The sequence below is a fragment of the Dreissena polymorpha genome, chromosome 8 (assembly GCF_020536995.1).
Source record: "Dreissena polymorpha isolate Duluth1 chromosome 8, UMN_Dpol_1.0, whole genome shotgun sequence".
In the NCBI taxonomy this organism is placed as follows: Eukaryota; Metazoa; Mollusca; class Bivalvia; order Myida; family Dreissenidae; genus Dreissena; species Dreissena polymorpha.
In genome coordinates this window covers 26770615-26789735 of record NC_068362.1, presented here as the reverse complement: position 1 = coordinate 26789735, position 19121 = coordinate 26770615, and the positions used below count along the sequence as shown (strand labels likewise).

General features: G+C 35.5%; 1 protein-coding gene across 3 annotated transcripts in view; it reads right to left on the bottom strand.

Moving 5' to 3' along the window:
- Positions 1 to 5938: 5938 nt before the first annotated feature.
- LOC127841072 (uncharacterized) overlaps positions 5939 to 19121 on the bottom strand; it is a 56806-nt gene continuing 43623 nt past the window's right edge. For all 3 annotated transcript variants that reach the window (XM_052369614.1, XM_052369615.1, XM_052369616.1), the window contains exons 5-6: positions 10649 to 11026; positions 5939 to 10292 (exon numbers count right to left, since the gene is read on the bottom strand). In XM_052369614.1, coding sequence (XP_052225574.1) covers positions 6700 to 10292; positions 10649 to 11026 — 3971 coding nt within the window. In that variant the 3' untranslated portion in view covers positions 5939 to 6699. The remainder of the gene's footprint in view (positions 10293 to 10648; positions 11027 to 19121) is intronic.

Here is a 19121-nt window from a genome sequence, read left to right as displayed (position 1 = left end):
AAGATGTTATGGCAATTTAAGCAATAATTAATAATTTGACCTTGAGAGTCAAGGTCATTCAAAAGTCAAGGTCAAATTCAACTTGCCAGTTACAGTACCCTAATGATAGTTAGAAAGTATTTGAAGTTTGAAAGCAATAGCCATGATACTTTAGAAGTAAAATGGATCTAAGCACAAAATTTAACAAAATATTCAAAGTTACTAAGTCAAAAAAGGGCCATAATTCCGTCAAATGCCAACCAGAGTTATGCAACTTTTCCTGTACAGTCCCCTTATGATAGTTAGCGAGTGTTCCAAGTCTGAGAGCAATAGCTATGATACTTTAGGAGGAAAGTGGACCAACACACAAATCCTAACAATTTTTTTAATTTTCTAAGTATAAAAGGGGCCATAATTCTGTCAAAATGCCAATCAGAGTTACATATAATTTTTACAAAATACTTGAAACAGTTGTCTGCTCTTATTTATAGATTGGGGTCATGTTGGTAAAGAAGTATGCAAAACATAAAAGCAATATGTCAAGGTACATACAAAATATTTGAGATGGTACGCAAACTTTCACATAGATTTATCAATAATATGCATATTCTAAGTAGAACAAGGGACAAAATTGTCACAAAACCAGGTTTTCATTGTGAAAAAAAAATCTGATAAAGGGAGAAAACTCAAACTGAACTTTTGAAATGACCAAAAAAAATTAACCCCCTTTGTAAGTTTTTTTTTTTTTTTAAATCTATTTTTAGTCGTGGCGACCTTGACATTGGAGATATTGACGTGATTCTTTCGTGGGACACACCGTCCCATGATGGTGAACAAATGTGCCAAATGATTTTAAAATCTCACAATGAATGACATAGTTATGGCCAGGACAAGCTCATTTATGGCCATTTTTGACCTTTGAACTCAAAGTGTGACCTTGACCTTGGAGATATCGACGTAATTATTTCGCGCGACACACCGTCCAATGATGGTGAACAAATGTGCCAAATGATTTTAAAATCTGACGATGAACAACATAGTTATGGCTCGGACAAGCTCATTTATGGCCATTTTTGACCTTTGAACTCAAAGTGTGACCTTGACCTTGGATATATCGACGTAATTATTTCGCGCGACACACCGTCCAATGATGGTGAACAAATGTGCCAAATGATTTTAAAATCTGACAATGAACGACATAGTTATGGCCCGGACAAGCTTATTCCGCCAGCCCGCCAGCCAGCCCGCCCGCATTCGCCAATCTAATAACCAGTTTTTTCCTTCGGAAAACCTGGTTAAAAAGGGCCATAATTCTTACAAAATTCTTAATACAGTTGTCTGCTCTTGTTTATAGATTGGGTCATGTTGGTAAATAAAAAGTATGCAAAATATAAAAGCAAAAGACAGTTGTCTGCTCTTGTTTATAGATTGGGGTCATGTTGGTCAAGAAGTATGCAAAATATAAAAGCAATACGTCAAGGCACATGGAGAAAATATTTGAGGTGGTACGCAAACTTTAACATTCCAACGCTCACACTAACGCAAACGCCGACGTGAGTAGGATAGCTCCACTTAATATATTTCATACATAATAATCGAGCTAAAAATATTGAGGTGGTACGCAAACTTTACCATAGATTTATCAATAATATGCATATTCTAAGAGGAAAAAGGGCCATAATTCATACAAAACGCTTGATACAGTCGTCTGCTCTTGTTTATAGATTGGGGTAATTTTGGGTAAGAAGTATGCAATATATAAAAGCAATATATCAAATATTTGAGGTGGTACGCAAACTAACATTCCAACACTCGCGCTCACGCCGACGCCGAGGTGATTATATATATTTCATATATAATAGTCGAGCTAAAAATGCGCATTTTAACGAATTGTCAACTTTTTCTCATTAACACGCTTTGTTAATTACTATTTACCACGCATACTTGTGCGCACACTTATACACATATGACACATATTTTTGATTAGTTTATACTATAACACATATTGAAAACTAATTCATATATATACAAAGGGTAAACAGGTTAACATATAACACACATTATCAGCTATTACAGATATAAACTAGTACACATTTAACACATATTGTAAACTAGTACAAATATGCGAATTGTCAACTAGTACACATATAACTCATATTGTCAACTGGCGCAAAATAACACGCATGCTCAATAACAGGATATAACGCACATTGTTAACGAGTGTTAATTTAAACCGCTTAAGTTGAAACCTATGTATTTTAGCTTGATTTCATCGACAGCATAATGCTTATTTGAAACGCTCTCAAGTCCGTTTCCTGGGACTAAAACCAGTTCTTGGGGATTTTGAGAGAAAAAATGCTCCCAACTTGGAGTTCAAACACGTGACATCCCGGTCGCTAGGCGGACACCATATCCACTATGCAACGGCTACATATAAACAAGTCGATTCATTTTCAGGCTCGATATGGGTGTATCCGTTATTCGCCAACCTTCATGCAGACGATATTACTCATTGTGCCGATTACGTCACATCCGATTGTGACCAGCATTTCAACGACATTCTCCTTAGCTTTTCCGTGTTCACGGTAACATTAGAATGGATTGAAACACTCTTGTTGATTCTTAACGGTGCTTACATATTGTTTAACGTTTACATAATTTGCGACATCGTTGGACTCCGTTACCATTACAGCACCATGATCAAGAAGTATCGAAGCTACGTGGATTTTCACGGTCAGCTCAATAATAAACGAATTTTATCTGCGTTTATTTTTGCTAAAACGGTTCACACAAAAATTTTAACTTGCCTACATGAAGCAGATAGGTCGGATAATAACTTGACCATGAATTGAAATTTTCGGAATAACTATGAAAACATGACAACCAACAATATCAAACCCGGTTTCATGCGCAGAATAATTATGCTTCATTGCCATATTTTTAGTTCCAAGGACAAAATAAACAAATGAAAAATGATTGGACATTGTTTTCGCATTTTTTTTTACCTTTAACTCTCATTTAATTGGTTGAATGGATTAAAATTAAATGAAAGTCTATGAAATCTAATAGAAAACACACTTAAAGTGTCATTTTACAAAATTACCTGTCCTTCAGTGAGATTTCACGTGACTGAATAGAAAATAAAATGTCAAATACTTGATACAGGAAGTAGTGAAGTATTATAGTTTTGATTCAGGATATATTCGATGTTTGATCAAAACAACATCATTACTCTATCTTTAACCACTAAAACTGTTGAACTATTCTGAAAGGAAGATCTGGCACACGGGCGGGTGATGCTACAAACTACTCCACTACCTCGGTTTATCGCATCGCTTATCAAAACTCTTAGTATTGCCGCCGCGCAGATTTCAATACACCCGGAATAGCGCCTAAACCAGTACGGATAGGTACCAATTGTTAGGAGTTTGCCTATCGGTAACGATCCAGCCCACAGACCATTTTTTTCATTTTATAAAGACCATTGATTTCATTATATAAAGCACATAGCTCGGGTCAGCGTTATCTAAACTTGGTTTATATGCATGGGGCCATATTGTTTTCCAATAATGCAAAATTCGAAGTTCGCATAAAACAGATAGAAGAAAAATTATTTAATTAAATCGTGCAGCTATTTTAATCGTTTGTTTATCGACAATGACAATAGTCGGAGTCGTTTTCGGCGACCGCATACCATACAATAATGAATTGTAAAGAAAAGATCTCGCAACATTAGTCTCGAGCGTCAGTTAACAATGCCGTTTTGTTTTGTGTGTGCATTTCGAAGTTTACGACCTACTTCCGGTCCCGAGATTGCATTATGTGAGGACCCGAAGAGAATACTAAGTTTCTTATTACACTCACTAAGCGTGGGAAATTGTTTGAATTTGTGCATCAGTTTCCATTCACTTAAGTTTTTTCCTGAAAGATATTCAATATGTGTGGGGTCTTTGGCCGTTTTGATGTGAAAACAGCACGAGCTTCGATTCCCTCTGCGATTTAAAATGTAAATGGACGCGCGTTATGAAAATAAAACGTTCAGATGACTGGTTTCAAACTAACGGTCTCAATCATTATAATTGTGTTTTAGTTTTTCGCTTCACTGTAACATAAACGTGGACAACGCATTTATAACAAGTGTTCTGCGGTCGGAGACAACAAAAAACAACAACAGGGCTTTGAACTAGTGACCCCAATTTAAAGAGGGGTTATCTACTGTCCACGGCCAATGCGCATGGAAAGTATCAAGCCAATCGGTCAATTCGTTGATGGGTTATTGATCGGAAAGAGTTTTCACTCTTATTGTGACAGTGACCTTACCCTAGTAACCCCACTTTTGATAGGGGTCATCTTCTGTCCAAGGCCAATGCGCATGGGAAGTATCAAGCCAATCGGTAGATTCGTTGACGAGTTATTGATCAGAAACGCTTTGCCTATTTATTGTGCCAGTGACCATGACCTTGGACCTAGTGACCAAAATTTATATAGGGATCATCTACTGTCTAATGCCAATGCACATGGGAAGTATTAAGCCAATCGGTGAATCAATTGACGATTTATTGATGGGAAACGATTTCACACTTAGTGTGTAACAGTGATCTTGAAATTTGAGCTAGTGACCCCAATTTCAATAGGGGTCATCTACTGTCCAAGGCAAATGCATATGGGAAGTATCAAGCAAATCGGTGAATCAGTTGACGAGTTGATCTGAACCGATTTCACACTTAGTGTGTAACAGTGACCTTGACCTTTGATCAAGTGACCCAAATTTCAATAGGGGTCATCTACTGTCCAAAGCCAATGCACATGGAAAGTATCAAACCAATCGGTGAATCAGTTGACGAGTTATTGATCAGAAACGATTGTACTCTTAATGTGTAACATTGACCTTGACCTTTGACCTATTGACCCCAATTGCAATAGGGGTCATCTACAGTCCATGGTCAATGCACATGTGAAGTTTCAAGCCAATCGGTCAATTCGTTGTCACGTTATAGATCGGAAAGATTTTTACACTAAGTGTGATAGTGAACTTGAGCTTTGACCTAGTGACCTTAATTTGAATAGGGGTCATCTACTGCCCAAGGCCAATGCACATGTGAAGTATCAAGCCAATCGGTCACTTGGCTGACTAGTTATTGATCGGAAACGATTTTCACACTTAAGTGTGATAGTGACCTTGACCTAGTGACCCCAATTTCAAGAGGGGTCATCTACTGTCCACGGTCAATTCACATGTGAATAAATCAATCCATTCGGTCAATTCGTTGACTAGTTATTGATCGGAAATCACTAAGTGTGATAGTGACCTTGACCTTTGACCCCAATTTCAATAGGGGTCATCTACTGTCCATGGCCAATGCACATGTGAAGTATCAAGCCAATCGGTGAATTCGTTGATGAGTTATGGATCGTAAAGGGACTGGTCTACCGACATTCAGACTGGTCTACCGATATTGTCTACCTACAGACAGCCATATAAGGAAAAATACCCCGCCCCCTGGCGACCATGTTTTTCAACCAACAGGCATCATTTTCGAACTCGTCCAAGATATTATTCGGATGAATCTTTTGACCAAGTTTCATGAAGATCAAACAATAAATGTGGCATCTAGAGTGTTAACAAGATTTTACTATAGCCATACATAGCCATAAAAGAATAAATGCCCCGCCCCTTGGCAGCAATGTTTTTCAAGCAAACTTAGTTATTTTCTAACTCATCCGAGATATCATTGAGACCAATCTTCTGACCAAATTTGATTAAGATTGGACAATAAATGTGGCCTCTACAGAGTTAACAAGGCAAATGTTGACGCCGCACAACGGACAAAAGGCGATCACAAAAGCTCACCATCAGCAAGTTGTGCTCAGGTGAGCTAAAAATATCAACAGTATTTTCTTACTGTTTATAGTAAGGTATGTTCAAATATGCAAAAACACACAACTCGAACCCAATACATATATCGAAATGACTTATTGCTTTTAATCTATACGGTTAAACATATTGTACAAACCAGTTAATATGACATACGTATCTTGTTTTCAACACAATTAAAGTATGAGATATATTTCAGAAACAAACAGTATAAACAGGAAACTTTTAAACAAATTCTTTATACATACATGATAATATAACCAGAACAAATGCCACAATTGAAATAACTTCGGTAAAATGTTTAGAAATATGTGATGTATTTATTAACCGATCAATATTCCGATGTAAATTATTAAAGGGACTTCAAATGCATCTGTTCGACTGCCGAAGGAAAATAAAATAAATTCTTAATCTCAAATTCACAATTCGAAAGGGATTACCAATCAAAAATGCAGTTTAGATCAACAGCACCCATCAAACATTTACCAGTAATACAAGTCATACAATATCGTATTTTTCAACCAGTAACCTTTACATTTAAAATTATATGGCATGACGTGAATAGTATAATAAACACAACTATAGACATCAACAAAAAGGTCAACTTTAATACAATACAATAGTTTACGTACTAATAACAGAGTAAAAGTCCTTACAGTGTTCACACACATCCAATATATATAAGTTAACCTACTAGAAAATAATGTGCACTGAATATAAAAATATGACACACACCAGACTCTCAATGTCTGTATAATAAAAGCAAAGTAAACACTGTCATATATGTTTTATACTTGATGTTTTAAATGGTATGCTTGGATATCGCTTAAGCCAATCACATTTTTCTATGAAACTCTTCCAACTTTAAATATTCTCCCGCATTTCTGACACTTGACTTGTTTGTCTGAGCTTCGTTTTTCAATTGCAATCTTGCAAACAGGACACTCGACGGTTGAGATACGCTTGACATTGAATGCTTCATATCCGTGTGACAGGCTGAAACCAAGGACGAATTCAACACGAACCCCTTTGTTTAATGGTCCCTTCAAATTTTCTGTTCGCGCTGGAATAAAGAATACACTAACTGAAAAACGATTGTTTGGACCCAGGTCTAAATCAATATTGCCGCTTGAAAGTTTGTCATTTGGTGGTAGAATAGTTCCTTTCCGGATTTCCAGATGTTCATCACTTGTTATGTCTCTGCCTTCTATCTGACCGAAGAAACGTAGACCGGGATAAAGTCGTCTTATGTCATCTCTTGGTAACCCCAACCACTCCCTTGGGTACTTTGGCTTTGCAACATGTCTTGAATATTTCAAAACTTTGTCTCTCAATTTTTTTGCTTCGATAAGTAAGACATGACTTCCATTACTTTCCAAACCAAACCCAAGAAGACTCTTCAAAACAAAGAGGTAAAATAAACTTTGTGGAGACCGCACATTTTCATGCCATAACTCCACCTTTTGAAGCACATGTTCAATCCCTACTGGAGTATTATAATGTTTGTGACGAATAATGTACATCCACTCCATATAGTCCATATTCATTTGTACTTTGGTGACACTGGGGTTTTCTTGGGTTTCATATTCTTCAATATTCATTTCGTAGCGTTTTGCGATCTGTTGGATGTCATTTGCATTAGTGATCAATTCCAAAACACCGTACTTCTTTGGTTGGCTGTATTTCATTTTTATTCTTGCAATCTCCAATCGTCGGGATTGAACCCCATCTGCTATATTTGGTATAAAATAACCCGGAATTCTTTGAAACAGCGTTGAGTACCATTCTTGGCAGTTGCCAATTGAATCATCCATATGTTCCGGCTCAATCACACTAAAACACTCTAAAAACAATTCATCCATCACAATACAAGAATCTCTTATGAAATCCGCGGCTTCGTTATCCTTTTTGTCTAGGAATTCAAGTACATTTTGGTACCCACTGTTGGTATTAACAAACTCACAAAACATAAGACGGACATGTATTTCACTTACGTAGTAAAAACACTGTTCGCTTCCAAGAGGTGTCACTTTTCTGCAGTCAGTAAAATAAGAGCATGCTCTTTGAATATCCGTTATTAACAACTTTGAAACATTGTCAAAATCTTCGACGCGTTTTGATTCTCCATGGGCTATTCCTGTATACTTTGAAAGCTTTCGTTTAATCATACTTCCATACATGTGGTAAATGTGCATCAATTCTATTTTCTTTGAATTGGAAATTTCATCTTCCACCAAATCTCGTGTTTCCGCTAAACTTTCTTCTAGAGCCGTACACAAATGTTTTTCAGCACAGTCCTCCTGTTCTGGTCTACATATACTGAACAACCGCCCAAGGTGAGCTTTGAATTGTGCTACCTTTGGAAAATACTCTGTTAGCTTCTGATATATATTGAACCGTTCCGTAAACGGTGGTTTAGAACTTGCCTGTTCTATAAGTGGAGACAGCTGCGGTCTTTTTTTCTTACTCTCCATCACCTCAGTTTCGCCAACTTGTTTGTTATTTCTTGTGATAAATGTTTTGGTCATTATGTGAGCCATACTGGACGAGTGTTCGGCAGTTGAACGTCTAGCAAACACGATGAATTCAACCGATATTTTCTCTAAGTTTCGCTTTGCATCCACAGATAAATATGGCGAAATATCTTCTTTCGTTTGTTTGGGGAAGGGAAGCAGTTGATTTAGAATTTCCTTCGCTACAAGGTAATGGCTTATACGCACCATGTTTGGTTTCCTGTCATTGGTATCGCTAACTACTATGCCATGCATTTCCATTGGAAAGTCATCAATACAGTAAATATGTTCCATTCCTGGAAGATCTGCAAAGAGACGACATGGGAGAGACGACTGTCCAAAAAAGTACACAAGGGACAAATACGATAACGCTTTATGCCACGACTGCAGTTGATTCTTGTTTCTGTCAAGTTTCAAATAGTCAGCTACGTACTTCGATAATCCGTTGTAATTATAGCTGTGTACTGCAAGTCCAAATTCAAACAAACTGACTTTGTCTGTAAGGCATTTTGATATCACTTTGCTTAAACTTCTTTCCTGTTCTCTACTTAATGACTGATCTTTCCGGTGTTGTCTTTCCAAAAGTTTAGCTTCTTGACATGAAACGTGATTCTGAAGAAAAAACGTCTGACAATTATTCCTAGTATTTTCTTCATTAAAGTGTATGTATGGCCAATATCTTTGTATATAGAGAACAATGATACACACACTCTCTCTTTGCAAAGTCTGCAAAATCGATTCAACTCTTTGGTCATCTTCGCCGTCAAATAGCGCAAGTATAGGTAGATGTGTCTTGTCGTGCAAATGTTTCATTTTATTGCATATATCCGGAACGGATGATCCAAGCCTGTGTTTTACATGTACACATGGTGTTTCTTCCTTTAAATCCCAAACGATTCTTTGGGCTAACGTCGTGCCTCCTGATCCTGGATTGTGATATAATTTGATAATCCCTGATTTACAGACATGTATATGTCGTGATTTGATGTAATTTAATATTCTTTTATGGTTGTCTCTTTCAATATCAGCATGAGTCGATCGTCCAGCATATCGTGCAGCCCAGGACAATGTTCCACCCTTATAAAACATTTTCTCCTCTTTCTCTAATTGTTCTATACTGTAATCCTCGTAGCTATCTAGATATAATACAGCTAAGTCTTCATGTAACCACTTTGCATCGTCAATTGTGATGATCGGACAATTAAAACCATCGCTCGTAGGAAGCTTACAAATTGTCGGACTGTTATGTGCTTTGGGACTGCACTGGGTCATAATTACCTTACAGACGTCTTGTAGGTCAATTGGAATAATAGTGTAATACTCTTTGAGTAAGGATAAATTTGATTCATCTGGATTTGGATGATTACTAGGTACAGCAACAACCACGTCTATATCATCAAGTGTTTCGGTCATTGTTTCAATGACGACCCGAATATGTCCATATTTTGTAGCACTTAGAGGCCAAATAACAAGTACAGTTAAAGGTGTACAAAGCTCAGAAAATTTCTTTATTTGATTCATTTGCTGCGTAAGATTTGCCTTTACTTTTCGTTTCCACTTATTGAAATCATTGTCCAAAACTGTATCTGGACGATTGGAAATGCCCATAAGTGATATCCACGTAACTTTGTCATCCAATATTGAAAACTTTGTATCCTGCCAACAAACATGGTTAAGATAAGCATTCTGTTGGAGCCTATCCTTTATACGGGATAAAAGACCAGTTTCCCAACCTCTTTTATCAAAATCAAAGACAGCAAGCCAGTTGACAAAACCAAGACAGTCTATATTCTGAACAAATTCGATTTCATCCGTTAAGAGAATAAAACCATGTCCAGATTTAAACTGTTTCATACGATCGCGGAAGCTATTCATAACCAGCATCCTAGAAGGGGCTATGTTATCCACACTTGGCAAAACTGCACCTAAAACAGGTTCCAGGTTCAAAATAAGAAATGACAGCATTTAACAGGCTTCTTAATTGGTTAATTTAGGTTGTTTATTTATTCTTCAGTTAAAACATTGGATTAATAGCTTACGTTATCTATCATACTAAGAATGCACGCAATGTCATTTTGAAATTTGTTATACGTGCATTAAGCGCAAATAACCTGTTGAAAGTATGTCAAAACATCCCTTATTCTAACAGAGTTATGTACCAATTTTCATGAAGCTATGCATTTGATTCACAACAATTATATATATATCTTAAACACATTTCTTGACTGAGTTTGTAAGATTAATGTATACCGTATAACGTACAGAAGGAAATTTATCTTACCGGACTTTAAGCTATGCCGAATTTCTTGCAAAGTCGACTTTATGTCACTATTTACAGACTCAGTATGTTTCTTCATTGTTGACACAACTCCAGTAGAACAATCGTAAATACAATCCTTTAATGCCATTTCAGTGCCTTCGACGCTCGTCATAATATCTATTTTGGATTTCTCAATATTCGCAGCAAGATTGGTTTCGGTCAGCTGTATTTCACTATTTACAGACTCAGTAGTTTTCTTCATTGTTGACAAAACCTCATTTGTACAATCTTGGTTGCATGCTTTTAATTCCTTTTCGGTATCTTCGACTGTATGCCTTATGTAAATAGTGGATGTTTCGATGTCCGCAGCAAGACAGGTTTCAAGTTTCCTCATTTCATCTGAAAATTTCGAACTCACTTTTATTTGATTATCTACAATGCAGACAACAATCACGTATTATTTCTATAGCTACCACTTATTCTATAACTACTACTGTTGATGCACTTGCTATTTCTTATATCATCGCAGTAACAGCTACAACAAGAGCATCGCCTTGCGGGTGCAGACCGCTCATCTATTTTTCTTTTTAAAGGTGTAGGGACCTATCTCAATTTCAATCACAAAGGAGGGAGAGGTGGAGTGGAGAGGGGTGTATAGTGTGGGTGTGTGGTCATTCATTACATTATCTTCCAAAACTGCAAAAAAATGCAAACAAAATATTTAATTTTTCTTTGGGGGGGGGGGGGGGGGGGGATTCTTGGGTGGGATGGTTGGACAGTATTTCAAAAATAAAATAATAAAAATAAATATTTGTGTTTTTTAACCATGTTTGAATAAAAACAAGAGATGTGTTCATAAGAAACACAATGCCCCCTATTGCGCCGCTTTGAATTTTTTTATATTTTATTTTTTTATCTTTGACCTTGAAGGATGACCTTGACCTTGAACTTCCATCACTCAAAATGCGAAGCTTTATGAGAACGCCGCTTTGAAATATATTTTTTTGACCTTTGACCATGAAGGATGACCTTGACCTTGAACTTCCACCACTGTAAATGTGCAGCTTCATGATAACGCCGCTTTGAAAGTTTTTTTTTTTTTACCTTTGACCTTGAAGGATGACCTTGACCTTGAAGGATAACCTTGACCTTGAACTTCCATCACTCAAAATGTGCAGCATCATGAGAACGCCGCTTTAAAATTTTGTATAAAAAATTGACCTTTGACCTTGAAGGATGACCTTGACCTTGAAGGATGACCTTGACCTTCCACCACTCAAAATGTGCAGCTTCATGATAACACCGCTTTGATTTTATTTTTTTGGCCTTTGACCTTGAAGGATGACCATGACCTTGAAGAATGACCTTGACCTTGAACTTCCATCACTCAAAATGTGCAGCTTCATGAGAATGACCTTGAAGAATGACCTTGACCTTGACCTTCCACCACTCAAAATGTGCAGCTTCATTATAACACCGCTTTGATTTTATTTTTTTACCTTTGACCTTGAAGGATGACCTTGACCTTGAACTTCCACCACTCAAAATGTACAGCTTCATGAGAATGACGCTTTGAATTTTTTTATTTTTTTTTTTGACCTTGAGGGATGACCTTGACCTTGAACTTCCACCACTCAAAATGTGCAGCTTCATGAGATACACATGCATGTCAAATATCAAGTTGCTATCTTCAATATTAAAAAAGTAATGGCCAATGTTAAAGTTTTCGGATGGACAGACGCCATATATTTGACATTTGACCTTGAAGGATGACCTTGACCTTCACCTTTCACCACTCAAAATGTTCAGCTCCATGAGATAAACACGCACATGCCAAATATCAAGTTGCTATCTTCAATATTGAAAAAGTTATGGCCAATGTTTAAGTTTTCGGACAGACAGACGCCATAAATTTGACATTTGACCTTGAAGGATGATCTTGACCTTTCATTACTCAAAATGTGCAGCTCCATGAGATACACATGCATGCCAAATATCAAGTTGATGCATGCCAAATATCAAGTTGCTATATTATAGTGAAAAAATTATGGCCAATGTTAAAGTTTTTTTCGGACGGATGGACAGACTGACTGACATACTGACGGACAGTTCAACTGCTATATGCCACCCTACCAGGGGAAAAAAAATTATTTTTTTGGGGTGGGGGGTGGGTATAGTGTGAGGGTGTGGTGGTCATTTATTAAATGATCTTTAAAAACAAAATGGGGGGGGAATGAGGGGGGGATTCGTCGGGGGGGGGGGGGCGTGGGGGATGGTTTGGGTGGAGTCTATTGTGGTATGTCAGGTAAGAGTTGTTCTGTCAAAGTATCAATCAAATCTAATCATAAATAAAGAAGTTATGGCAATTTTAGCAAAGTTTAATAATTTGACCTTGAGAATCAAGGTCATTCAAAGGTCAAGGAAAAATTCAACTTGCCAGGTACAGTACCCTCATGATAGCATGAAAGTATTTGAAGTTTGAAAGCAATAGCCTTGATACTTTAGAAGTAAAGTGGATCTAAACGCAAAATGTAACCATATATTCAAAGTTACTAAGTCAAAAAAGGGCCATAATTCCGTAAAAATGACAACCAGAGTTATGCAACTTGTACTTTACTGTCCCCTTATGATAGTTTGCGAGTGTTCTAAGTATGAAAGCAATATCTATGATACTTTAGGGGTAAAGAGGACCAAAACACAAAACTTAACCAAATTTTTAAGTATAAAGGGCCCATAATTCCGTCCAAATGCCAGTCAGAGTTACATAACTTTGCCTGCACAGTCCCCTTACGATAGTTAGCGAGTGTTCCAAGTATGAAAGCAATAGCTTTGATACTTTAGAAAAAAAAGTGGACCTAAACACAAAACTTAACCAAATTTTCAATTTTCTAAGTATAAAAAGGGCACATAATTCTGTCAAAATGCCAGTCAGAGTTACATAACTTTGCCTGCACAGTCCCCTTATGATAGTTAGTAAGTGTTGCAAGTATGAAAGTAATATCTTTGATACTTAAGGAATAAAATGGACCTAAACACAAAACTTAACCAAAATTTTCAATTTTCTAAGTATAAAAAGGGCACATAATTCTGACAAAATGCAAGCCAGAGTTATCTAACTTTGCCTGCTCAGTCCCCTCATGATAGTAAGTAAGTGTACCAAGTTTGAATGCAATAGCATTGATACATTATGAGAAAAGTGGACCTAAACGCAAAACTTAACCGGACGCCGACGCCGACACCGATGCCAAGGTGATGACAATAGCTCATAATTTTTTTTCAAAAAATAGATGAGCTAAAAATGGTAAATGTACATTTAAGGCAGCTCACTACACTAAATATATGCATATAGAAACACAATGTATAATTATCTTTTTTTTTTATTTTAGCAAACTCAACGCTGTATTTACATGACCATAAATTGAAACGTTACTGGTAGACAATAGTGTCCATATACGTTGAATCAATAACAGGGCTGGTTTTCATAAAGGGTAAACTTAAGAAAATTCCCTAAATAATAAAAAATTCCTTAAGTCTTTTTCTCTTTCATTTTGGTGTATTTTTCATTTAATTGGTTTATTTAAGTAAAATGTTCATAGAAGAACATTATTTTGGCATTACAAAACTGAAACCATTAGAATTTCAATAGAAAATTGAATGTTAAAATTTTCCCTTAAATCCAGCTTATGTAAAGATTTGCCTTAGGGGCTTTATGAATACCAGCCCTGGCCATCAACTGACTTAAGGTGAAAATATAGGAAAAAATATAGGAATTTTTGCATCAAAATAAAGGAGGTTTGGGCGTGTTTAGGGTTAAAATATAGGAATTTTATGGGAAAAAGTATTGTTCTAGAGATATGTAGAAAACTTCTTACTTACTTGTTTTCCGAAAATAATCATTTAATTCATGTTTTACTTAACAAAACAGTCCCTATCTTCACCACCAAGGCAGATATGCTGATGCAGCAACACACTGTGGTCATCAATGTGGACACCTGAATTTTTTTATTAAAATAGTTAACAATAAACAAAACACAGAACATTATTAAACATAGTTTTACAACCTAACATAAGAGTGCAACATAACATTGATAATAAAATTATTGAAACCGAAAACATGAATCACATACATGTAGTATCATATCATGGTATATAATATAAATTCTGTATTTTATGCACATTAAAATTTCTATACACTCTTCAATCTAAAGTTTTAAGAACATGAAAAGAACACCAAAACATCCTGTATGATACAATGTACATACAGAATATAAGATTTTTCTGGCAGCTTCTGCATATAAATATATTTGAAATCGAACATCAAAATAATTAATTGAACACCAGGCATGATTAAGAATTATTTCACTGTTAATATAACACACATTATCATGAAGTTACACTTCATCCAAAAGCTAAGGGTAAGTGTATCACATATTGTTAGTATGAACGACTTTTAAGTTGTAAGTAACTGTATCGAAACACCATTCACATGAAAATAAAACTTTTTTTTTAAACAGCCTCCTAAATTTTTCTACAAGACTTCCAATGCCCTAAAATATTTAAATAATACAATATTCAAAAGAATTGGAAGCCTGTAGATACGCTCAATTCCATCTAAGATCATGAAGAGCATTAAATATCCCCTCAGAAAAGCATCCCTGGGAAAACCCTGTTACAACTATCTGCTAGGATTTGTTCTCACCTTTGAAATGGTTGTATTTTTCTTCATCAAAGGTGTCCATATAGATATCACAATGGTGTACAACAGCACTCCTGCAAGATGGTGATGCTTTGGAAGAGGAGGGACAGCTTTTTACGCTGTAAATTAAAATATCTAAAGGCAGTATTACTTCTTATAGGGTTTGCTTTAAGAGCAAATTTTCAGAACAAAATATAGGACAAGAGTTCCGCGGTCGGAGATGACCGCATTGAAGCTGGATTTTTGATTTAAATGACAGGAAAGTACCTTTCGTGTTTTTGTCAATGCAATACTTAAATTACTGAAATATTGTTCAAAGGTCAAAATGAAATGTAAGTACTTTTCAAGGCATGAGCAAACCTTGTGTTATGTTTTGAATGCATGCATATACATGAACAACAATAACATTTAAGGTCACAAATATGAACTTGAATTGACAATTAGGAAAGTTTGATCTCAATTTTTTTATTAGCAAATTAGTAACATATTGTTTGAAGTTTCCATCAATTTGACCAGTGGTCATCTTCTAGTACTGGCCAATCTTTATTTCAAGTTTGAAGACTCTAGGTACAAGCATACCAAAGTTATAACATGAAATAAGAACTTTAACATTTTTACATTCAAGGTCACAGTGACCTTGACCTTCAAATGAATGACCTTGAAATGTCCAGTGGTTACTTACTAGTTCTGGCCAACCTTCATGTCAAGTTTCAAGACTCTAGGTCCAAGCATACCAAAGTTATAACAACTTTAACATTTTTACATTCAAGGTCACAGTGACCTTGACCTTCAAATGAATGACCTTGAAATGTCCAGTGGTTACTTACTAGTTCTGGCCAACCTTCATGTCAAGTTTCAAGACTCTAGGTCCAAGCATACCAAAGTTATAACAACTTTAACATTTTTATATTGAAGGTCACAGTGACCTTCACCTTCAAATGAATGACCTTGAAATGACCAGTGGTCATCTGTTAATCCTGGCCAACCTTCATGTCAAGTTTGAAGACTCTAGGTCCAAGCATACCAAAGTTATACCATGAAATAAGAACTTTAACATTTTTACATTCAAGGTCACAGTGACCTTGACCTTCAAATGAATGACCTTGAAATGACCAGTGGTTACTAACTAGTTATGGCCAACCTTCATGTCAAGTTTCAAGACTCTAGGTCCAAGCATACCAAAGTTATAACAACTTTAACATTTTTTATATTGAAGGTCACAGTGACCTTGACCTTCAAATGAATGACCTTGAAATGACCAGTGGTCATCTGTTAATCCTGGCCAACCTTCATGTCAAGTTTGAAGACTCTAGGTCCAAGCATACCAAAGTTATACCATGAAATAAGAACTTTAACATTTTCGAGCACGCCGCCACCCCCGCCCGCCCGCCCGCCCCCCCGCCCGCCCGACAACATCAATCTATAAGCCGAGATTTTTTCTAAAAAAATCCGGCTAAAAATTATAGGAAATATAGGTTTGGCAAAATATGGGAAAATTCTCCAAAATATAGGAAAATATAGGAATATAGGAATCAGTTGACGGCCTGCAATATTTTCTTTTGCCGCTAGCAGGTATATTTTTTATGAAAGAAAACAAACAGATTTAATGAGTTCAATTTTACAATTGTGTTCAAATCGAACTCGTTAAAATGAAACATTTTAAGATTATGTTGTCTAAGTAAGCCATTTGTATTTTATACATTAAACGTAATTGTGGAAATATGCAAATGTAATAAACGTAAGATTTCTTGACAATAAGGTATGAACTGTATCGTATAAAAAATGTAAAACAACACAACATATTGTTTAAAGTAATATGTTATTTTGCTGCTAAATTATAAATCATGTTGATCCTGTCGAAATCATGTACTTTTGTGCAAATAACGGAATAACTATAATGTGCCATTAAGCCAGAACATACAGTTTTCGAACTCAAACATTTGGCTCTAAGGTGAGTGACAGAAGACAAGAGAAGAAAACACTCCATAAAAAAATGAATATTTAATTGACTTAAAAGTTTCATTAATGATTACAACTGGAAATTGAACTGCAAAAACGGAGCAAGGTGTTGTCATGCATTCTAAAACTCTGTCATCTAGTTTTTTGCAATCCCGTGTAAATTGTAGTTTGTTTATATTTCGTTCAAATGAAGCTTGTAGTGGAATATAAACAGTATTCACACAATACCGTATGCGCCCTCGTATTTAAATATACATGTATACATCTTCAGTTATATGAATTGAAATTATTTTCCTTTTAAATGAAACCGGTTGTCACACCATTTTCTGTCTATAAAAATGTATACATGGTCCCTCTTCTTAGGTGCAAAAGGCGGGACTACTACTTGTATAAGGTTGTTTTATTGCGCGAATTGCAGGAAAATAATCCGTTTGGCTAAGTGTGCAGGTTCCGACTACCGGTACACAAATTAAATTCATCATTATGGGTATTGTCAAAAATTAATAACACTGGCCTGCAAACAGGTACATCGATAATGGAACCGAAATGTTTCTTCAATTTATATTGCAGTTATAAAACGAAGAACCACATTGGGTGAATTGAATCAATTGAACTTCGATTTTGTAAAGGTAGCAAATGTTTAGCATTTCATTACAATTTAGCATTTTTCGAATTGTTTCTCCATACTAAATTATTTTTATATATTTTATTTCAAATACAAAAGGTAAACGTGCATTACATGTTCTACATATCTGAATGTGCATTTATAATTCTATAAAGATGACACTTTCTTAGACAGCTAATCTTTTTAAGGATTTTGTGTTCTTGGTCTTAAAGAATTTAAAGAAAAATATGACAATAAAAACAAGAGGGTCATGGGTCGCTCACCTGAGTAGTATTAACGTTAAGCAAGGATTGTTTACGTTGTTTTGTGAAAAGAAAAGGTTTGTTGTTTCAGCAGATATATATGTAAACATTATGCAACACAAGTATTTTTGTGTGTGTGTGTTTATGTTTTCTAAAATAGACATTTGTTAACCGTTGCCACAAAGCTATATTTTGGAAAAAAAAATGAGGACAGTAATTTTATAATGAGCATCAGCAAAGTACATTTTTCCACAAATTGTTGTCCAGATTTGAGATCAAGAGATAAGCATCTCAGCATCTTTGGATGTTATAGGGTATAACTAGTTACAACTTGTTTTTGTATGAACAGCTTTAGATACTGAAAACAATTGTATTTTTTCAATAGATTGATCGTTTATTAAAAAGTTTTTGCATAATTTAATGTAATATGTTGAATTCATATCATATATCAAAGTCGCTTTTCAAGAAGTAAATGAGTATTAGAAATAATGAACTAGATATTCAACATTGATATTCTTTTAAGGTACAAAACATCACTTGATCTTTCTCATCGTTACACATGTGTGCAAATATAGAAGTCAAGTTCAACACACACAGGACATTAAAAAATGTATCATATTAAAACAACTATCAAACTATTTGTAATTTAAATACACAAAGAATATGTAGCATAAATACATTATTTTTGCAAAAACAACTGCCAAAACAAATTTTATTTTTAACCAAACAGTTTTTTGTGCTTCTTAAAAGATATGATAAATAGGATGATTTGTTTACTACCAAATTGTTCACATTTTTGACAGTGATTTTAAACAACTGGAACAATTTTCAGACTCACCATGCAATTATATTTCCAATTGAAACAACAATAAAACCTGTTAAAATCACAAATCTTCCATAATCGCACACATACAACTGACTTGACTACAAACTGAAGGCTTTTAACGTTTCAAGTTGTAATCTATCTTATGA